The 23,384-nt window shown below is 37.1% G+C and overlaps 2 protein-coding genes across 6 annotated transcripts in view; both read left to right on the top strand.

The window, feature by feature from the left end:
- The first annotated feature begins 2,047 nt into the window (after positions 1–2,047).
- Positions 2,048–9,534, top strand: amer1 (APC membrane recruitment protein 1). Of its 2 annotated transcripts, XR_015489899.1 has the most exons (3): positions 2,048–2,125; positions 3,787–8,271; positions 8,669–9,534. XR_015489899.1 is itself a non-coding variant. In NM_001346277.1 (2 exons), the coding sequence occupies exon 2, from the start codon at positions 3,892–3,894 to the stop codon at positions 6,751–6,753; it is 2,862 nt and encodes a 953-aa protein (NP_001333206.1). In that variant the 5' UTR covers positions 2,048–2,125; positions 3,787–3,891; the 3' UTR covers positions 6,754–9,534. The 2 variants fall into 2 exon arrangements, 1 of the variants encoding a protein (NP_001333206.1); NM_001346277.1 differs by having other exon boundaries at positions 3,787–9,534.
- Positions 9,535–13,878: 4,344 nt separating this feature from the next.
- The window catches only part of arhgef9a (Cdc42 guanine nucleotide exchange factor 9a), a 68,262-nt gene continuing 58,756 nt past the window's right edge, over positions 13,879–23,384 (top strand). For 2 of the 4 annotated variants that reach the window (XM_087253405.1, XM_087253404.1), the window contains exon 1: positions 20,076–20,250. In XM_087253405.1, the coding sequence (XP_087109531.1) occupies positions 20,242–20,250 (9 nt within the window). In that variant the 5' untranslated portion in view covers positions 20,076–20,241. Of the gene's footprint in view, positions 14,356–20,075; positions 20,251–23,384 lie in introns of those variants that run through there. The other 2 variants (XM_087253402.1, XM_087253403.1) reach the window with 2 other exon arrangements.

Below are 23,384 nucleotides of genomic sequence, written 5' to 3'. Positions count from 1 at the left end.
TGCACTTATTGGCTGGTTTGCCTGTTCCTGTTGAGGATTTGAGTTTTTCATGTTATAGTTTTAGAGCCACTGCTCCTCCTTATCGCGAGAAGTCCGCAGAGGTGGCTTGGGCATCTGTTTCGGATGCGTCCTGGACGGCTACTGTACCTAGGGAGGTGTTCCAGGCATGTCCTACCAGGAAGGAAGATACAGGACACGTTGGAGGGACTATGTATGTGGAGTTCTTACCTAAGACTGCGGCCTTCATGACCCAGCCCCGAAAGCGGATGAAAATGAAATGAGATTGTTAAAGGGCTGTAAGAAAAATGTAACAATAACAATATACATAATATATATAATATACATAAATGACATATACATTTAATAATAATGATGATAATAATAATTCCTGATATTCTTACAGCACTTTTCTGTACACTTAAATCGCTTTACACATTTTTGGGGGAATGCCCTTATCCCTCACCAGTGTGCAGCATCCAGTTGGATGACGTGACAGCAGCCACATTGCACCAGACTGCACACCACACACTAGCTGATTGATGGAGACAAGTGATGAAGCCAATTATGATATGGCAATGTTTAGGAAGCCTTGATGGACAGAGGCCAGTGGGAATATTTGGCCAGGATGCCAGGGTTATAACCCTACTCTTTTTATTTTATTTTTTTTGAAGGACATCCAGGGATTTTTAACGACCATAGAGAGTCAGGACCTCGGCTTTATGTCTTATCCGAAAGACAAAGAACGTTTACACTAAATATAATCGAAATAGAGTTTTATATATTTTGTAGAGACCCTATATTGTTAAAACGTGTGTATCATTGATGAGTCTAAGTTTTATTTTAAATATTTAGTTTTTATTAAGTTTTTATTTTACACATTTTACCGTTTACTTATCCAAATGTTTCACATTCATTTCTATTGATATATATTTTTTGCTTTACAGTATTCAACATTTGATGTAGATCAAAAATTGATGTACTATTATTTCAAGAGTTTGCCCTTAGCTGATGATTGATTATGGAGTAGGGGTGGAAGGGGGGATTCTTCAAGACGAAGATGGCTGAAGTAAGATACTCTGGTTAATTATAGTGGTTAAGGAGTCGTCTGATTGGTAAATCAGTGTTAGATAATGTGGACCAGGTGCCATCAATCATAAGCACGTGTTTCTTTCAAAATTAGTTTATAAATAAACTTCACTTAGAATTGTTCATTACACAAGGTTTTGGTTGACTTCAAATGCTGACTATATTTTATTTAATACAATGATGATTTATTCTCGTTTGAAATTATAAATTTTTATAATATCTAAATTATTTTATAATTCTTTATTTTCATTAAAATGTAGTCATTTTTATTTGTTTTAATGTGTTTATCTTTTTAAAAATCTTTAACTATCTTGTTTTACCACTCATTAGTTAATTATTATTCATTTCTTTATTTTATTTCGGCTGAGTCCCTTTATTAATTTGGTGTAATTCACCTTTATTTGTATAGCCTTTTGCAATGTAGAATGTAGATGTAGCCACAGTGGAATGAACCGACAACTTATCCAGCATAAGTTTTATGCAGCGGATACCCATCCAGCTGCAACCCATCACTGGGAAACATCCATACACACTCCTTCACATACACTACGGACAACTACTCACCTGTACTGCATGTTTCTGAACTGTGGGGGAAACTGGAGCACCCAAAGGAAACCCATGCAAACACAGGGAGAACATGCAAACTCCACACAGAAATGCCAACTGACCCAGACAGGGTTCGAACCAGTGATCTTCTTGGCGATTGTGCTACCCACTGCGCCACGTGCTGCCTATTATTATCATTATTTACAAAACATACTTGTAATTCTTTAAGCGTCGATTCTGTTTCCTTTCTACTTGTCGTTACTTTTTTTAAGAGTAAGCAAATATAATAAGAGTATGCAAAACATTTTGAAGAGTAAAAATAGAAGTCAGCAACATACTACATTACCCAAGATGCACACCGCACGGAAACACCGCCAGCAGCAGCAGCTCCAGTGCTCGGCGAACAAAGTGAATCACAGCCGTGAGCTCCTGCAGCGCTGCGTGAGGAGAAAGCTCATCACTGCACTCTGTGACGGACAAGATGGAAAATAAGGCGAGTATCTCTAATATTTCCGTCTTTGTGTAATACTGGCTCTAACATAGTAAACCCGTGAGAGTGGACGCGCAGAAACAGCTGTTCACGATGCGAGGTTTGCTGAATATCAGCGCAGCAGTCGCGAGCTGTTAGCGTACGGCTAGCGCGCTCCAGTTGCGCGTTCATTCACAGGGATGATGGTGTCCAGCTGGGGACACTATGTGCAATCTGTTGATAAAACTTCCCTTTTGTTATTAGTCATATTTTGGTGGGTTTAGTTTGTGTTTGGGTGTAGTTCTTTGGAGTGCGGCTGTGTGTGGATCTTGTTTTCTTTGTTTATGATGTTCATACAGTGAGGGTTCACAACAGGCCCTTAAGCTTCAGTCAGCTTTTGTTTTGATTAAATCCAGCGGAACTTCACTCTCGTTCTGTGGTGCTTTTTAGACTCAATGCTTAGCTGTTTTTGAATTGTGTAATTGTAGGCTTCATTTTGTTTTGCCAATGTTATTTAAAATGTAAGCGCCCACATTTCATGATATGCATGTTTCATTCAATTAGTTTTAACCATTAGGGGAACTTCTCAACAATGCTCATTTGTTCAATAATGGCTAACATGTTTTACATTATAGTTGTGGGGTAAACTGAATGTGGTAAATTAAATATTAATTGTTTACTGATTTGTTTTTTTTTTATTGAAAATAATTTTTTTAATGTATAAACATGAATCAGTTTGAATGTCAGTCTAAGTCAGTGGTTCCCAAAGTGGGAATCGCAGGACAATAACAGGGGGTCGTTTTGTGATTTCTAAAAGTTAAGTACATTTATTAAACTATTAGAATTACCATATTTTATCCATAACCCACAGAAGATAAAACAGTAGTCGTTATATAAAAAAACGACATCATGCAAATGAAAAGCCATCAGCCCTTCTGTTATTTTTTTTATATGATTGTGTTTACGTTAGATTAACACCACAGCAATAGCGTCAACTGCAGCAGATTGATTTTAGCACCAGGTTAAACTTTCTGACACCTTTATGGCAATTAAATGCATTATAAATAAATAGAAGCTACAACTGAACATTGTGGATGATCTGTGAGTGGCTGTCTCCAAAATTAAACCAAGAATAGACTTGTGCTAAAAACATTGTGCCCACCAGTCTCTTTTGCTGAGGTTAATAATACATTAAGCTAATTAATAAACAACTATGAAATGATATGGTTGTTAAGACTGTTGCACTATTTGTGTTGAATATATTTTAGCGCAGTGAAACCGTTATATTTTTATCTAAGGTTATCATACCATCAGGATTTTATGGAAGGTGAGCCAATGATGATAGAATGATAATCATTTTGGGTGAACTGTCCCTTTAAGCAAGTAAGGAAATTCTATTATGCTTTATTTAGCAAGACAGACACAAAAATGATCTTTTGTGGACATTGTATACAATAGTATTTTGTCTCTGTCTCTTTTTCCACAGTCAAACTTTTGAATTTAAATTGATTGGTACCTGTTAAACACGTATAGAAACTTGCATGACATTAAACAAAATCAACATGTTTTAAAATAAAATAAACTATTTTGAATATTAAACCTCAATGGATAGTTGCTCAAATATGGGTATAATTTTTTGCAAAAGAGTTTTTTTAATGATGTTTTTTTCCCTATTTCTTTTACAGGTAGAACATGTCAGATAAACACAGTCCTCATCTGTTCCAGCCTGCCTCTCAGGGTGGAGTATTTAACACAGATATGCTCCATTAGCCACAGTCACCTGTGTCATTATGGAGATCGCCACAAGATGTGAGGTTGGTGCAATGAGGGGTCCATCGTCAGACTCCGTTTCCCATGATATCCCTCAACCACAGTCACCCCCTTCTGTGAAAATACGGAAGACAGCTTTCAAATTTTTTGGAGGTCGCAAAAGCATATGTGTTCTACCTAGCTTTTTTGGAGGCCGTGGCAGAAGTCAAAGAAAGGGGTCATCAAAAACAGGAGTAACAAAAAGCCAGACATATGATGGGGTGAGCCGAGCATGCTGGGATGATTTGGGTAGAAGTAGCAGTGAAGTGGCATCAGGGGACTTTGAGTTCTGCAGTGAACCTCAGAAATCACAGGAGGATCATGGGAAGTCACAGTCTTTGCCTAGACAGCGCAGGGGCCTTCGAGGACTTTTCAGCAGCATTCGGAGACACAGGAAAAACAAAAATGTTGAAGTAGAAAAGCGGGAAGCACTTGAAATGTCTTCAAGCTTCCATGCCAAAACAGTGCCTGGTGCCCTGCCGAGTGTCAGTGACCGTGGCGATTACCATGGAGACAGTCAGGGTGAAGAGCTGGTGCCAGATGTGCCTAATCAAACCACAGGCAGTGAGTGTGAACTGCCTTTGGCTGCCACTGAATGTACGATAGATGTAACACTAGTGCCTGAAAAAAGGAGGAGCAGAGTAGAGATGGATAAGAGGAGGAGAGCAGAAGAAGAGGGGATTGGAGAAGATGAGAAAACTGGCAGACAGGAAGGACTGATGACATATCATCAACCCTTGTCTGCTGAGTCTGAATTGGATCGTTTGGCTGAGCAAAATGTGGACGTTCCTGATGGAGAGCCACCTGTTGCATCCTGCTCCTCTGAGAACTTAGTCTTTGGTGATGTGTCATCATTAAAGAGCTTTGATTCGCTGACCGGTTGTGGAGATATCATTGCAGACCAGGATGATGTCAGTGTCGCCGAGAGCTCAGTGTCTGCTGACAGAGGCAGTCGAAATGCAGGAAAACGTAGCTCATGTTTTGTCACATATCAAGGTGGGGGGGAAGAGATGGCAACCCCGGATGAGATAGACGCGGATTACTTGCAGAGCTTATGGGAGTCAGAAACTAGTAATGAAGTCTGCTACATCCCCTCAGATAGGGGCTCAGATAGCCCTTCACTCACCCCTGATCAGCAACTGAGCTCTATCCGTGCCACCTCCAGCAGCAGCCCAATGGGAATCACAGAAACTGCTCTCACTCCTGCCGACCTCTTGAGTCCACAGAGTGATCGGCAGGAGTCGGTACCCAACAGTGACGAGGGTTACTATGACTCCACCACGCCAGGGATGGAAGAGGAGAGTAGAGAACGTCCACACCAGGAAAGGCTTCCACGGGACAGCTACAGTGGTGATGCCCTTTATGAACTTTTTGAGCCTGACGATCGCCTGCTCAGTCCTTCTCTTCCTCCCAAGGATGCCCACTCATTTGTTGGTGCACCCTTGCAGGCTGATAAGAGTCCAACAAACCCGCTATACTCCTTGGCATCTACTGCAATAGAAACAGGAGCCATGGAGACAGAGGAGGAGCGCCTGAGCAAGATCCAACATGCCCTTCTGTGCTGTGAGCTTCAGAATCTCAGGAGTCCATCCAAAAACCAGCTTTTGTTCCATTCCGACTGCTTTTATGATGATTCGAACCTTCCAGTTGATGATAGTAAGCAAGATTTGCAAGAAGTTATCAATCAGCGCTATCCCCAATCCCCACCAAGATCCCAGGCTGTTAAAGAGGGAGTCCCTCGCATCAGGGGTCAGGTTCAAGAGAGTTCGTTATTCGCACCCTGTGCTGATTCGGTGTTGAATCCACAAGTCATCGAGACAACCAGACCGCAGCCTCAATCTGACGATCAAGGCTCATTACGACCCTCCAGAGGCTGCAGCCAATCCCAAGAAGAGCTGATGGTCTGTTTCTCCCAAGCCTTGGTAGATTTTACAAAGAACACCCGGCTTTACCGCAATTCAACTGAAAGTCTTGATGGCTCTGAGTCAAGTTCTCCCTTTGGCCCAAGTCTGAGAGCCCTGCCTGCCATTGTAACATTCGATGTGGTTGATATGGAGAATGAGGGTGAGTGTGAGCAGCAGACTGACCTTGCAGAGGAAGAGGAAGAGTTGGCATCTCCTTATGAGCCATTCGAAGATGATGGCTGTTACCTTCAACAAGATGCCTTTGCTGAGTGTGACCAGCGTACTTTTGATGCTTATGAACAGAGTCTGCTGCTCAGCAATGCTTGGGGAATTGCAAGCCTTCCTCGGCACCTCAGTTTGGGTCGACCTTGTCCACCAGTCCCTGCCCCTTTAGCACTAAATCGCCGAAGTCGCTCACTTGACACAGACAGTCTGGAGTTTCAGACAAGTGAAATTTACACAAGCGTAACCAAGTATGACTCAAAAGGCACTGCATTTTCACAGAGCAGGACTGTTGATTGTAATGATATGGATTTTCCACGACAACCCTGCAGAATTACGGTTGACAGCTGGAGGAGGGGCTACAGACAGAATTTTGATTCCAGCAATGCTTCTCAGCAAGAACTGAAGTTGCCACATTTGAGCCAATCCACTGTCAGACCTTCACACCTGCCCCTAAAGAACAATTGCCGTAGTCGTAACCTCCCTGCTGCCACTAGAGTGGATGGTGAGGGGGAGATTTTATTTGGTGGAGGCGATGCGCTTTATCCGTGCAGTTACCCCCCTATGGGCACACAGTGGAAGAATCGGCCTGTCGGGGTCACCCAGGGTGTGCCACATCTTCGCTCTGAGCAATCTGCAGACCATCAAGAAATCACAATGAAGAACAGGAGGGGGGAACTTAAGGGTGGCTTCACGCCTGCACCCCCCAAGTTATGAACAATATTCCCCCACTCAAAATGAAACCGTAATACAAATAGACAAGTCTCGTCACCAAAGACGATGCTGGATGTTTACTGACACTCTTGAATTGTATGGCACTCTCACACATACACACTATAGTTGCTGTTACTGCCGGATAAGCTATTGTATTCTTTTGTGAGGTATTGTGTAGTTTTTTGAGCTGTTTTAGTTTCTGTGAGTTTAAGAGGATGTGCATTTGTACATTGTGTGTTACAACAGTTTTCAGCAGGTGCTGTCTATATATAGATGCCATATTGCTTTGCATTTATGTAGCCAGGAATTGCCATTGAAATTGATCCATATTGTTCAGATGTTTTTTTTTTTATATATTTGCAAAGAGGACAACAACGACACTATAAATGACTTATTTTAGAGTAAGTATTAAACCCTGCAATAGCATTAAAACCAATACAATCTTGCAAGCCTATTCAAACATCAAGCTTAGTTTGAACTGATGAACAAATTCTTTTTTAATACAAGTTATTTTTTTCAATTTCACAATATGCTGTATGTTTCAAGCTATCAATGTTTGCATCTTGAAACGTTTTAAAGGGTACCTATTTTACCCCTTTTACAAGATATAAGCTAAGTCATTGGTGTCTCCAGAATGTGTCCGTTTTAGCTCAAAATACCCATCAGATTATTTATTATAGCCTCCAGAATTTGCCCATTGCAGGGTTTGAATATGCTGTAGCTGTTATTGTAGCCTTTGGCTTTAAATCCAAATGAGCTGCTTCTCCCCGCCCACCACTTCCACATGCGTGTCTGCTTCTCATCATGCGTTACGTCAGATAAACAGCAGTCAGTGATAGAGACAGACTCGGATGAAGCTGAAATACAGCTCATTAGTCAAAAATTGAATTTATTCAAACCTTTCTGAAATGATGAGCCTCACACCTATGCTAGTTGCTGTAAACACCCATACACATTTTCTGACACCATATGGCCGTGTTGATTATAGTGGTTAAGATTACATAGCGATTGTACTCGCTTTATAACAAACAAGCTCTTTTATAAATGTTTAAACTTCTAAAACTTATTGAAATCACAGAGAGTTGGAACATATATTTTAAATAGTTTATTTGCAAAAAAATCTGCACGTGTTAAGTTGTTATAGAAACATGGCGCCTGTCAATCAGTTTGGTGGGCGGGGAAAACCTCACTTCTACGTCACGTTGTTGTGTGGGCCTCAAAATCACTGGGATTTGGTCCTGTTTTAACATCAGGAAATTTGAAAAAAGACACTTGTTGTGTTTATAACACTCCAATATGACAGTTGACACACTATACATTCACAAAGTTCTGTCCAGACAGCTTAAAAATGTAGATTTTCTTCATAGGTGCCCTTTAAAACATGTTGTTTAGTGTCACACTACACTAGTGTCAGTTGTTTTTATTGTCATTTGTTATTTCGGCACAGCACACACTATATTAAAAGGACAGTTCACCCAAAAAAATGTACTTGCGCTCAAGTGGTTCCAAATCAAATTTTCAGTACATTTTTAAAAAGCTGAAAACTTGTAACAATCAACTTCTATAACAGTGGTTCTCAAATTTTTTTCATCAAGTACCACCTCAGAAAAAAATTGTCTCTCCAAGTACCCCCAAAATGAGCAGTATTGAAATACAGTAGTGTATTAGGCCCAGTAAAGCAGCTACAACTCTGCACAGTTAAAAAAAACATGGCACATTACCTCAGAAATAGGCTATATGTCATATATGGCATACTATATACATCATTTTTGATAAATTTTGAAATATATGTAGCATGTACATGCCATATTTCATTCCTCCGCGTACCACTAGAAGGAAGCCCGCGTACAGTTTGAGAACCACTGTTCTATAGGATTTGTTTTTCCTAATATGCAAGTTAGTTGTTACAGGTTTTCAGCTTCTTCAAAATTTCTTCTTTTGTGTTAAACAGAAGAAAGAAACTTCTATGGTTTGGAACCACGTGAGGGTGAGTAAATAGTAAATAATTTTTTTAGGTGAACTAACCCTTTAATGGAAAAAATGCCTGTTAAATCACATTTGCCATATTCAGTGGCATTTTAACCAACACCAGTGTTGCACATCTGTACACTGTATTTACTAAAGACTCCAGCAACTGTCTAGATTCTGGATGAGTTCATTTGCTGCTAAACATGATTGTTTTGGAGTACTCCAGTACATAATGTATTAACGTGTAATGTAAGCACATTTGAGTACTCTCTGCATACATCCAAGTCAGTTCTGGCTTAAAGTCTTCAGCAAATATGATCCATGTAGTTGATAATCAAAGGGTACTATCTTGAGTCATCTGAGACGGAATGTCAGTAAAGCCTTTAATGACGTTATGTGATTGTTCTCTGCTGTTGTACTACAGTCACGATCATCTACCCTCATCTGAATGCCAAAGTCAGCTTAATGCACTTACCATTTTTAGTCAGTGCTTATATTCAGCTCTTAACAATGAATCGACCTTTGCGTTTCCATGCAGATGAATGTAGTGCTGTTCATTGTTTCCTTCTTTTGTTTGGTACATTTGTGTGATTGAAAATGAATGTCTTTCCCTGCTTTTTGGACCGACATAAGTCAAATCAGAAAGCTAAAATAATATCTGGTGGTCATTTAATACACGTGGATGTACATACACAAGGAATGTTAGAAGTCTTGGCATTCATTTGAGTCTTGAGCACATCCCTATGGCACCACTGCCACAATCTGTTTCTACATTAGGATTTGAACGATGACTGGAAATAAACCTTTGCGACATCAGTGTTGCAAGTTTGTATTTTTTTTTATTAGTATAACTTATGTGTTGTAGTTAAAAATTTGGAGCCAGATTAGTCTCAAAAATAATACATTTGCAAAATATAATTCATACATCCACTACACAATTCACATTTAAAAAATCCAATTTGTAAGTTCAAAGCATGATTCAACAATACACAAATCTACATTGTAAACTCAAAACACGAATTATAAATAGCCAAATCTCAGACATAAGTTAAAAACACAACTCGTAAATACACAAATCTCATTCATAAACTCAAAACACGATTCATAAATAAACAAATCTCACACGTAAGTTCAAAACACGATTCATAAATAAACAAATCTAACAAGTAGGTTCAAAACACGATACATAAATACACAAATCTCATTTGTAAACTCAAAACACGATTCATAAATACACAAATCTCTTTTGTAAGTTCAAAGCACAATTCATAAATGCACAAATCTCATTCATAAGTTCAAAACAATTTTTAAATACACAAATCTCTTGTTAGATCAAAGCACGATTCACAAAATACACAAAGCTCAATTATAAGTTCAAAACATAAATCGTAAATACAAAAATCTCATACGTAAGATCAAAACACCATTTATAAATACACAAATCTCATACGCAAGATCAAAACATAATTCTTAAATACACATCTGAAATTTCTTTCGTAAGTTCAAAACACAATTAGTAGATACATAAATCCAATTAAAAAATTCTAAACATGATTCATAAATGCACAAATTCCATTCGTAAGTTCAAAACACGATTCATAAATAAATAAATTGAATTCGTAAATTCAAAATAAATTTCATAAATACACATAAATTTTGTAAGTTTAAAACCCAATTCGTAAATACGCAAATCGAATTTGTTAATTCAAAACACGATTCAAAAACACACAAATCGAAAGTTAAAAAACAAATCGTAAATACACAAATCCCATTCGTAAGCTCAAAACACAATTTATAATATACACAAGTCCTATTAATTTGGCGAAAATGCTTACGATGTTTTCTTGTGAATACATGAATGTGTTGTAGTTATGAATTGTGTTTTGAATTTACAAATTGTGCCGTGCATGTATACATTTTATTTTGTAAATTTATTTTTGAGACTGATCTGGCTCCATATAAATTGTGCAATCTACAAACACACACACACACACACACACACACACACACACACACACACACACACACACACACACCACAAAGATGATGGGTGTATGCAACCCCTCATAGACTTCATATCATGCTAAGTTGATAGTCTAGGGCAGGACTATCACACCTAAGCCACAGCATTAATGCCTTATTATTTCCTAAAGTGTAGTTGGCTGATTAGCAGTGCTGATGCTGAGTTTGATTGACAGGTGGTCTCTGTTCTAAAGTCAAGGAGGCTCCAGTTGTCATGGAAACTGGTTGAAGCTGTCGTACGCTTCGTATCGCGAGTTGAGGAGAACAAAATAAATATAGGCAGTTCATGACTGACAGTAATTGATGTGGCGTAATGTATTTCCCTCCCTCCCCTCTCGTGTTTCTTTTTTGCCCTATACGTTTCAGGATATGCATTGCAAACCGAAAAAGAATGAATCAGCGATCACTCGAGCAGGTTTTGGCTCCCTCTGCTGGTTAAATTGAGTAACCACTTTGTTGAACTGAATTTTTATTTGACAGGTTTTAGACAAATTGTACAACAATACAATTTTGAAAATACATTTTGAAATAAAACTGTCGAGGATAAAAACAATGACCTCTGGGCTTGTTTCCATTGTGGTCCAAGTATGGCTGCAAAATACAGTTAATGCATAAAACAAACAGTAACTCCACATTTTAAAACAGGAGCAAAATTATTCACAATACAATAACATATAAAATAAAGCATCATCATCCACCATATAAACTAACTATCCTCATTAAACAACCATCTTTTGGTCGCTTTTTAACCTTCCCAAGTCTTATTTCTTTGATTGATTTTGGAAATAAAAGAGTTAAGGAGGTTCAAATAATCGTTCAAAAGATGGTTGTTTGATGAGGATAGTTAGTTTCTCTAATCTAAATGTTTGTTTTGTGCTGATGTCATAACAATAGTTTTAGTACAGGAGTTGACAATAAAGTGTAGTCTACATTTATTAAAACTAAACTTAGGTTTAATCTACACGTTTCACAAAGCACTCAGACTAGTTGCAAAGACTCCTTGTAATTGTAAATTCAGTTGCCAAAAGGTACATTACCAGTCAAAACTTTGGGGTCAGTAGGATTTTTAAATGTTTATAAATTAGCTTCTCCTGTTTAACAAGGCTGCATTTATTTCATCAATAATACAGTACACATTGTAAAATTGTGAAAGGTTATTGCACTATAAAATAACTGTTCAAAAGTACTTTTCAGCTTCACTACTCTAGTTTTCATTCACATGATCCTTCAGAAACCACTCTAATATTAATTATTATTGTTATTATGATTATTATTACTGTTATTGATGGTAATACACTGCAAAACCTATAAAGTTTAAGGTCATTTGAGGAAACCGATTGCAACAAACCATTTAAGTTAAGATACAAATCCTGATAAGTACAGTTGACTTAATCCATTTGAGTAAACAAAGCAATTTGAGCACAGTAAAACCCAATAAATGAAGAGAACTCAAACTAACTGAGAACTGTAAAACCCAATAAGTTAAGGCAACACAAATCGTTTGAAGAAACCGATTGCTACAAACCATTTGAGTTAAAAAAAACTAATCTCTATGAGTACTTTGAACTTAATCCATTTAAGTTGAAGTAATGAGGTATTTGATTAACTCATTACCTTCAACACTGAGTTCAAAACTATTTTCCAATGAGTAGAATTAATTTTCCGTAAATTTTGAGCTAACTACACTCATTTCATTTGATAAAGATGACTGTTGAGTTTTACAGTGTAGAAATAAGAGCAATAATGACTGAAATTATGCATTCATTTGAAACTACATGCAATAAGAAAGCAGTTATTTAATCTTTTTTATATAAATGTATAAATAGTTAACAATTTAACACTTTTTTAAGAAATAATAAATGCTAGCTTGATGAAAAGAATAATTTTCTTAAAAAATAATAATAATAAAAAAACTGACCACAAACTTTTGGCCAGTAGTGTATATTGGGCTTAAATCTGAAAGGCAAGACACTTTACAACTTGTAGTTGGTGAAACTGGTACTTGAGATCAAGTCTAACATAATGGATGCTTCTGCACAAGTGTACAAAATTACTAGGTCGTTTTGTTAATGTTACAAATTTTATACTGTTACTCACTAATAAGTTTGTTTTCAGTTTTTATGCTTGCATATATTTGACTCAAACTGACATGCAAACGACCTAAACACTGGATATTTTCTCTTTGGTAATACACTGTAGAAAGCGATTAGTTAGTTTACTTCAAAAAGTGAGTAAACCTATTGCCTCAATAGCAACAAGTTGACTAAACTTGTGACTTGGAATTGTTAAATTGACTTACCTTAATTTTATAATTATGCACAAAGTTAATTTGCTTAATTTTAAGGCAACAGGTTTACTCACTTTTTTTGAAGTCAACTAATCACTTTAAAAGCAACGGGTTTACACACTTTTAAAAAGTAAAATCAAATCATAATATTGGTGTTAATCACCAATGTTTTTATACAAGTTGAAAAAAAACAGCACTCTTGAATAAACATAGAACTTCCGATTCTGTGTGGTTACTTTCAGCATGTGCCAAAACTTTCAAACAACATGTTTCCAACAGTTTTCTTGTTACAACTACACTGAAAAAAGTGTTGCATGCAGAACTGTTGCAAATAATTTATTTGTGTTGAATTTAAACAAACAAATTAAGTTTAAATTCAACACAGATAAATTGTTTACAACCACCTTACGTAAAAAAATTTAGTAAATCCAAGGAGTCATCTCTGAATAATTTTTTTCAGTGTAGTTGTCCAGTCTAGTTGTCGGTTATTTAGATTAAGAGTGCACTTTTGATTGTACTATCTAGTTTTATATTATTTTATTTATTTATTTTATTATAAAAATACATATGAAGAAAAAGAACCCCGACCCTCTCTGTCTGCCACTCCATTAGGGGGAACCCTCACCATAAAATAAAGCTGAACTTGCTGGAAACATGCAGTGTTTAGTTCGGCTACTTAGAAGAAGCTTAATCCGCAGGTGAGTCACTGTGCACAACTTGATGAAGTTGTTTTTTTACGAAACAAAGTTTCAGCGTTTGAAGCGAACCTGACGAAGCATTCGGACGCACACTTATAGATGAGTCTGTCTGTTTACTTCCTCGGTTTTGACCCCAGCCAATCAGCAGCGAGCATTCCATTGCATCAAAGCAAGATGCACACGCAGGGTTGCTAAGCGACGGCTCTATTTTATTACGACGGCCACATTATTCAGATTATTTATTGCCCGCTCAACGCTTTGAAATGATTTCCCTGACTGTGATGTGAAGGGAATGGCTGTCATGTTGACACTCTCACCTTTCTTTCAGCATGTAAACGGATGGCTGGCTGGCTGGCTGGCTGGCTGGCTCACCGACGTGCGCATATTGTAAGGTACACAGGATCTACGCTAGCTTTGGCCTGCGACCAGAGCCGCACATTGGCCATATTTAAATATGACCCATTTCCACATGGTTTGCGTGTGCATGTTGATGATGCCTACGTTGGCACGGAGCTGTGTGATGAGTCTTTCTCAGGAGAGAGTGCATTACATAAGACTTCAGTCTCTTTCCCTCGCTCCCTCATCAACCTTGGCATTCATCCCAGATGCCATGCAGACACACGGGTATTGGTGAGTTAGTACAGAAAAGCCTGTGTTTTTATTATTAATGCGATTGTTTCTTTTTCGCAAAAGAGAGTTAGGAACTATTATTAGCTTGGAAATACCATTTTTGGTGCCACTTTTCTGTTTTTGGACATTAACATGTTATTGGGAGAATATGGTGGTATACCTCAAAGGATGTTGGAGAGCCACGTGAATAAGCAGTGTATAGATTGTATGGTGTTGTACCATTATGTTATGTAGGTAAAAGTTATATGATGCTTATTATTCACTTTGTGCACCACTTTGCACTTGTTAATTTAGATTGGTTAGTGTTTTACTTCATTCTGATTGTCCCTTTCAGTGTCAGAATTAGATTAAAAGCCTTGGGGTTGGTAGAATAAGTTGACATGTATTTGCAGTTTACTAAACATACAATAATGACAGTTAGTTGACATGTATTTGCACAGTTTACTACTATAATGACTGCTCGTTGATACATATTTTCATCTTGTTAACAGATTAAGACAAAAGGAACATTCAAATAAAGTGGTAAACAAAGAAAAGGTTCAGCCAAAAAATGAAAACTTGCTGTTAATTTACTCAACTTCAGGGCATACAAAATGCTATCATGAAACCATCAGTTACTTGCAGTTTAGTTGTTTCTTCATTTGATCTCAATGTATCACCAGAATCCACATGTATATATTTTGTTTTACCTCTATATGTTTTTCCAATCTCAAAATGCCTGTAACCATTGAGTTCTCATTTATATATCCAACAAAGAAATCTTTCATCTAAAGAAGAAAAGTCACCTACATCTTTATATTAACAAGAAATTACCATTTAAACTAGCCATTTCATAGAATCTTCTTTTTTTAATTTGAAGTTTAAGCCAGAACTGTATTAATAAGCAGTTTATGAAGATCATTTAGATCATTGAAAAGATCATTTTATTTTATTTAGTCCCTTCTCTGCACTGTATTGCGCCAACTTTTAATGTACAGTACAATCAAGTCATTCATTACAATAATAATAAATCATTACGATAATTTTAGAAAGCTTGGGGAACCATGCTATTAAGCATTTTATGGAAATATTGATTATTTAGTTGATAACTTACATCAAAGCGCTATTGTGCAATAACATTAAGTGTACTGCCTTGCACTGTGATTTAGGAGATTTTAATAGTTTTAAACAGTAATTTAGTATTGTTTTTATTACAAATTTAAGGATGAAAATGTAATAGCATTACTGTGATTATTGTTTTTAATCACTCACTTGAGATCATGTCATGACTTATGTGTGTAAATGTTTTCAGCCTGCAGGAGACTTTGAAATCTACTTTTATCTACAGATATTGAGGACATCTCTAAAACATATATATATATATATATATATATATATATATATATATATATATATATATATATATATATATATAGATAGATAGATAGAAAGATAGATAGATAGATAGATAGATAGATAGATAGATAGATAGATAGATAGATAGATAGATAGATAGATAGATAGATAGATAGATAGATTTAATAGATAGATAGATTTAATAGATAGATAGAAGAGTTATATATTTTTATTTATGAAGAGTACAGATGCAAAAACCTCTAAGTGCCATCTGGTATTTCCTTCTACATTGAGCATTTTTCTCAGCCTCTTATGTTTATGTTCAGTTATTTCATATTAAAAGCGATAAAAAATAACATATTCTTTACCATAAAAGGGAAATTACTGAATCGATACAAAGGAGCCTGAGAAAAATGCTAATATTAAAAGAAAATTTCAGATGGCGCTTAGAGGTTTTTGCATCTAAACTCTTCATATCCAGTCAGAATTATTCAGCTCCCCTGTTTATTTTTTCAGCCAATTTTTTGTTTAATGGAAAAAACATTTTTCAACACATTTCTAAACATAATATCTTTAATAACTCATTTCTAATAACTAATTTATTTTATCTTTGCCATGATGACAGTAAATAAGATTTGACTAGATGCTTCAGTAAAGCTTAAAGTGACAATTAAAGGCTTAACTAGGTTAATTAGGTTAAGGCAGGTTAGGGTAATTAGGCAAGTTATTGTGTAACGATGGTTTGTTCTGTAGACTATCGAAAAGAAAAATAGCTCAAAGGGGTTAATAATTTTGACCTTAAATGTTTTTTATTAATAACTGCTTTTATTCTAGCTGATATAAAACAACTAAAACTTTCTTAGGAAGAAAAATATTACTAAACATACTGGGAAAATTTCCTTGCTCTGTTAAACATCATTTGGGAAATATTTTTAAAAGAAAAAGAATTCAAAGGGGGGCTAATAATGCTGACTTGAACTATATACATACACTAGAAATGTCTGATATAATTTATTGCATGTTCCAAATACAAATAATGTTTTTTTTTTTCGATAAAAATGTTACAATATATTTTTATCTGAATATAAACATTTCTGAATAAATGGCCATTTTTTGTTATATTAAACAAAATATTTATATTTAATTTTTATTTTTTGTTATTATTTGTTAATATAGTATTTTTAAAAAAACATTCTCTGTTATAAATTGAGAACAAATGTTTTTTTAATAGTTTATATTTAAAGTAAATAGCAAGTTTACAGAATAAAACACAGTATAAATCATAAACCCAGAGAAACCCAGAGTATTTTCAAGTGGTCTCTTAATTTTTTCCACAGCTACAAATTATATTTAGTATAAGATGCCTAAAGGTTAAATTTGCATGAGCTGGACAGGACATATTGTCTCCAAAAGCTTTTACACACATACATACCAACTTACTCTTCATTGCACACATGCACACACACAACTACACACACACACACACATGCCCCCAAACAAGTCCATTAGTGACATCCCAACTCGCGCACTGTCCTGTCCTGGTTTTAAGCTATGAATATACTCTTACGTATGTAAGAGCTGCATGACAGAAACCGCGGGACACAGAGGGGGATGTCGAGGGGAAGAGCGTGTCTTGTGATCCCCAGAATGCTGTTACATCATCTCTCCTGCTTCATTGCATAATGTAACAAAAATATATATGTGAAAGTCAGCTAGAAAAATTCTGACAACACTGTTGTTTCCTCTCTCAGTGCAGAACTGTGAGCTTAGTGCTCTCGCAGGGTTCATTTACCTCACAATCGGCTGAAATATGATGATGGATGTTAGAGATGATTTAGCTTCACGTTGAAATTCCACAACAAGGAGTTTACATCCCTGAGGTGTGATAATATCAAATTAGCCTACAGAATTTTATTGTATTCAAAATTATACATTACACAAAGCAGCATACTTATATTTAATAATATAAAGTGCTAGCGTAGTTCACCCAAACCTTTTTATATTTTGTTATTTACTCACACTCCATACAAGGTCTACATCCTTCAGTGGAACATTAAAGATTATTAGCTGCAACTGTGGAATGGTATATAATGAAGTGAAAGTGTGACTACCGGCACTTTGAGAGTCAAAAAAACACAGTCAAAACAAAATGAATACCTCTGACAAATGACAATCCAAGAAGTAAAATGATCATTCCTTGCCAAAAACGAACATTGTTAAAAATATACATTTACAGCTTTGGCGTACAGTTTTGAGTACTTCTCCTGGAGTGTTTTTTTAAGTTAAATTGTCCTTTTAATTATCTGGCTGTACAATTATAGTTTTTGTAGATTTTAGGGTTTTTAGCCTGTGAAGATTCTTTAAATTAGTGAAAAGTGGTAATTATTGCTTAATGTCATTAGTAAAACAAAATCCTGAAAAAAACATATAAAGACTTCTAGAACATTATACACTCACTGTCCACTTTATTAGGTACACCCTCCAACTGCGCATTAAAGCCAATTTATAATCAGCCAATCACATGGCAGCAACTCTATCTCGATGCAATGGTCAAGACGATCTGCTGCAGTTCAAACCGAGCATCAGAAAGGGAAAGAAAGATGATTTAAGTGACTCTGAACGTGGCATGGTTGTTGGTGCCAGACGAGCTGGTCTGAGTATTTCAGAAATTGCTGAACTACTGGGATTTTCATGCACTACCATCTCTAGGGTTTACAGAGAATGATTTGTAAAAGAGAAAATATCCAGTGAGCGGCAGTTTTGTGAGCGCAAAAGCCTTGTTGATGCCAGAGGTCAGAGGAGAATGGCCAGACTGGTTCAAGCTGATAGAAAGGCAACAGAAACTCAAATAACACTCGTTACAACTAAGGTATGCAGAAGAGCAAACATAATTTGGGAAATATTTAAAAAAAGAAAAAAATTTAAAGGGGGGCTAATAATTTTGACCTTAACTGTGTATGTGTATATGTATATATATATATATATATTTTTTTTTTTCTTAATTTATTTTTTTTCTTAAACATTTATGATAATAGTAAATATTATAATATTTTATCATATCACTATAATAAGTGTAAACTGGGGTATAATCCCTGCTAAATGATTTTACCATCTACCAGCTTTAAAAATCCAGCTTTGGAATGAACAACACTTTAAAATATAAAAATAGAAAAGTGTTTTTTTTAAATATAAGTATTTCACAATCTGACTGTATTTTCAATTAAATAATCAAGATTTTCAAAGACACTAAAAATCTTAGAGATCCCAAGCTTTACCACTGTATTTCCACAAACTGTCTCACGCTCTAGTCACTAAGATCATCCTATAGGAACGAAGCTGTGATTCAAACAGCACATTAACTCATCACATTAGCTCCCTTGTGTATTTCTGTGTTTGTGTGTTATTTCAGACACACACTGTATATAATTATGCCTGATGGCAGAGGGTAAACTGGTACAGCACATCTCCTCTCACCCATAAGATCAATGTTTTCAGTATCAAATTACATTAATCCCGCCTATGATGTTTAAATAATAATACCCTATTTAAAAATAAATGCTGCCCCTCTAAAAAAAGAAACCAAATGAAAGACCGTACATGTCTGTGTTGCATAAATAAACACATCTGAAGAGCTGAGATTCATATTTAAAAAACAAAAACACCTGCACGGGTGAATTTATTCAGATTCGACCTAAAAATAAACTGTTCTTTTCTTTCAGATTCACTTGAAGAAAAAAAAACATCCAAGCTGAACTAATGAAATAGTTATGCTAGACTGATTAAGAAACTACGCTGAAGTGAAGTCATCAGATTTCCTTTTTCATTTTATTATATTAGTGAGGGTGGTTCATTCCGCTGTGGTGACCCCTCATAAATAAATACTAAGCCGAAGGAAATGAATGAAAGAATGAATATTAGAGAGTATTGTTTTATAGTGGAAACATATATACTGGGATTTTTTTTTTGCGGTCTCTCTATCTTTGGACACAGCATGGTTGTATGTTTTGTCTTGCTGTGTTAAATGAATGTTATGTGATGCCTGTTTGTGCCTGAATAATGGAAAACAGCATCATTATGGTTTTTGCTTACTGGACATTTCCAGTTCTGCACTGAGCTGATAATAACGTGAGTTCCCTAGAGCCAATAGTTCATCATTATTTTGCATCTTCTTCCATTTTTTTCGGATTATGTAATGTTTGTAGCCTCCTCAATATCAGAGTGAAGCACCCCTTCTTTGACTGATGGTTGGCTCCTCAGAGTGTGTGTGTGTGTGTGTGTGCAGCACAAGCGCCTCCCATACTTCAGCTCTATTCATAGAGAGAGAGAGAGAGAGAGAGAGAGAGAGAGAGAGAGAGAGAGAGAGAGAGAGAGAGAGAGAGAGACGCAGACTCCCACCTCGCCGTGAGAGCTGAGCAGTGTCTAACCGGACGTGCGTTTCTCTTCCATACACCGCGCGTTGCTCACGGGGGCGCGGATCCAGGGTTGCAGCTGGCGTCGGGGGCTCGAACCTGCGGAAAGGACACTGATCCAGGACCGGGACTGACCCTGAGGATGATGAAGGTGAGCATGACAGAGATGCTGCTCCCGTGAGCGCCATTCTTCTGGCTCACCGACAGTCTCTGTTAACGGATAGGGGGAGAATTGGATGAGGGGGGTCTTTTTTTTGGCTATGGTGTGTATACGCTGGATGAGAAGAGGTCGTGAAAGCGCGAGAGTGACATCGTGAAGTATTTTTCATTGTACTGACCAGGGAGGTTGCGAGTTAATGGACGCTCCCCCTCGCGCCGCTGTCCGTCCGCCCGCCCGCGCCGCTCCAGTGCTATGGAAACGGGAGAGATGGAGCGAGCGCGCGACAGAGGGGGAAACCCAGCACCTCAGCGCCGCCTCGGGCATGTCAATGACGTTGGTGTATTTTGCGCTCTCCTAAATGTGTCACGGTGTCCGTTAGAGGCTGTTCACCTGTAATTTAAGCGCGACGCGAAAACTGTTCTGTTTTTTATCTCCGTCGCTTCGTCGTATTTGATTCTGACTCGAGTCCGCGCTTTCTCGTTTATTGATTGTGAGCGACCGGCATTCTGTAGTCAAGTGCCGGAGCGCGCGCGCGCACTTCATTTATTTTTACAGACATGATCAGCAGTGCGCAGTTTATTCGTGTCAAACGCGAACGCGGAATTCGAGGACGCGACTTGCACGATAGGCCGACGATGACGCGGCTCTGGCCTCTGTTTCGGAGGGTAAAACCAGTTAGGTGTTGCGACGGAGGCCGATGCTCCATATGAGCTGCAGGTCGTTAGAAGCTCGCGCAAAAGCTGAAGTGTCAACGAGCACGTGAAAGAAGAAAGCTCGCGTATTTTGTTTCTTTGGGGGGAAACACTGAGGTGTGTCCGTGAGCTGACCACAATGAGACGCTCTGATGATCACAGGTGCCTGAGTACTCTCTGTGCCTGAGTGCTCACTATGCACCATCCTGCTGTTATCTGTGGCTCCTCTGGTGTGAAATAGTTCAGAGATCTGTTGACCTATAATCATACTACATGTATCAGCTATTGAAGGACCGGGAGGAGAGTTTGAGTGTGTATGAAGATCATATTTTATTCAGGCAAATGCACCTGAATGGGTCAAAGTTCGAAGCTGTGCTTCTTTATTGTACACCCTAGTCTTTTAGGACACAAGTTATTTTTAAATCTGTGAAATTTCTTTGCATGATTTAGTTTAATCAGATTTCACAGTCCTCCGTTAGAAAGGCTATAGTGTAGAGGAACAGTCTGTAACTCAGTGTTTTTTGCAGTACAATTTGTCCCTAAACTATGTAAAGAACACTAACATGGGCATTTGAGCTTTCAAGCTTTCAAATAAGCTTGTTGAAAATTATGATTATGCCATGTATTCTAATATTACTGCATATAAAAAGCAGCTAACCAAAATGTAAACAAATAAACATAAATCGCCATTCACAGCTGATAAATAGGATCAGACTGAATCTGTGAACGTTTTTTGCCATTTCTGCTAAAAATTTTATAAAAAATCTGTGGATTTATGCTGAATGATTTTAAGAGTATCATAACTAAAAACTTAATAAATGAAATAAAAATAATATTTTTTTACTTTTATTTAATGTTAACACTGCAAATCCAGTTTGATCCACTTGAAATTAATTTAAAAACTGGGCTACACGGTGGCACAGTGAGTAGCACGATCACCTCACAGCTAGAAGGTCGCTTGTTCAAGCCTCAGCTGGACCGGTTGGTATTTCTATGTGGAGTTTGCATGTTCTCCCTGTGTTCGCGTGGGTTTCCTCCTGGTGCTCCGGTTTCCCCCAAAAGTCCATAGACATGTGGTATAGGTAATTGGGCAGGCTAAATTGGCCATAGTGTATGTGTGTGATTGAGCGTGTATGGGTGTTTCCCAGTGATGGGTTGCAGCTATAAGGGCATCCTCTGCGTAAAACATATGCTAGATAAATTGGCGGTTCATTTTGCTGTGGCGACCTGTGATTAATAAAGGGACTAAGCCAAAAATGAATGAATGAATGAATTTAAAAACGCAATAAATATAAATGTACACACATTTACACAAGTAATGATGGACTAAAAATCTTACTTACTTAAAAGCTTACTGATAAATGACACTGTTTGTTTAAGTGTGTGGTTTACACTGTCAATATTTTGTCGTCATTGTTTGGTCCAAAAGAAGTTGGAAAGTATTTCATCCATCCTCCTCTGTTCCTTCATGTCATTTCTTTTGATTTAACTGTAGATTCATCTCTAGTGATGCAGTATATACAATTTAAACCATTTATTTCCACTTAAAAAGATTTGGGGCCACATTATAAATCAGGTATGAAGCTGTAAATGTTTCATATTTAGGCAGAGGACTTACAGGACATGCAGGACTTTAACCTCGGGATGTGGATGGTCATGTCGGGATTTCACCATTACTAATGACGTTACAACATGGTTATCCTTAACCTGACCTCTTTTAGAGGATAGACAGGCAGTTGGCTATTCTCATTAAAGATGATTACAGCCATCAGCTAAAACATGAATCAGCTGAATCATTCATCTCTTGCTCAAACCATCGGTCATGGTGGTTCGTCTGTTCATGCTGCAAGCACATATTTGCAGACCTGGGGTTTTGTTGTGCGTTGGTGCATAATGGTTCAGATGCATCCCACTGAAGTGCTGAAACCGTTGACTCACTGTCTCTACGGAGAAACAATATTGCTCTCAAAACTTCACTGACGGCATGCTGCCTCAGACTCCTTAGTTGGACCCTCAAAGCCATGATACATTATCTCTGTCTGTGCCTCTGTTGTAGTTTAAAAAAGCCTTTAATGTATGAAAAGAAGGGTTTGCACAAATGACCCTGTAAAATGCTTCATTAGCTGCTCCATTTTCCTTTAAAGCAAAGCAAACACTTTGTATAACTGTAACTGCCATGTGATGTAAAGCCATTAACACAGAGAACATGTTAACAAATTCATTTATGCTCTGTAATACCCTTAAAAATAATATTAGAAACACCAGATGGACATTTTTAGCAGATTGTCATATGTAAAGCGCACATAGTAATTATGCACTGAGGCTGGGGCTGGGCCGATTAACGATATTATATTGAATTGCGATTAAAATTTATATCAATAACAATGATAAGCTCTGGAATTTTACTCTATGTTGATCTAAGAGCCTATCACA

The sequence above is a fragment of the Danio rerio genome, chromosome 5 (genome assembly GCF_052040795.2).
Source record: "Danio rerio strain M-AB ecotype USA chromosome 5, GRCz13ab, whole genome shotgun sequence".
NCBI lineage: Eukaryota > Metazoa > Chordata > Actinopteri > Cypriniformes > Danionidae > Danio > Danio rerio.
Note: the sequence above shows the minus strand (reverse complement) of the source record. Positions and strands in the feature narration are given on the sequence as shown.

Bases quoted from the DNA above. Each gene is read 5' to 3' on its own strand.
- amer1 (NM_001346277.1), top strand. From the start codon at position 3,892: ATGGAGATCGCCACAAGATGTGAGGTTGGTGCAATGAGGGGTCCATCG.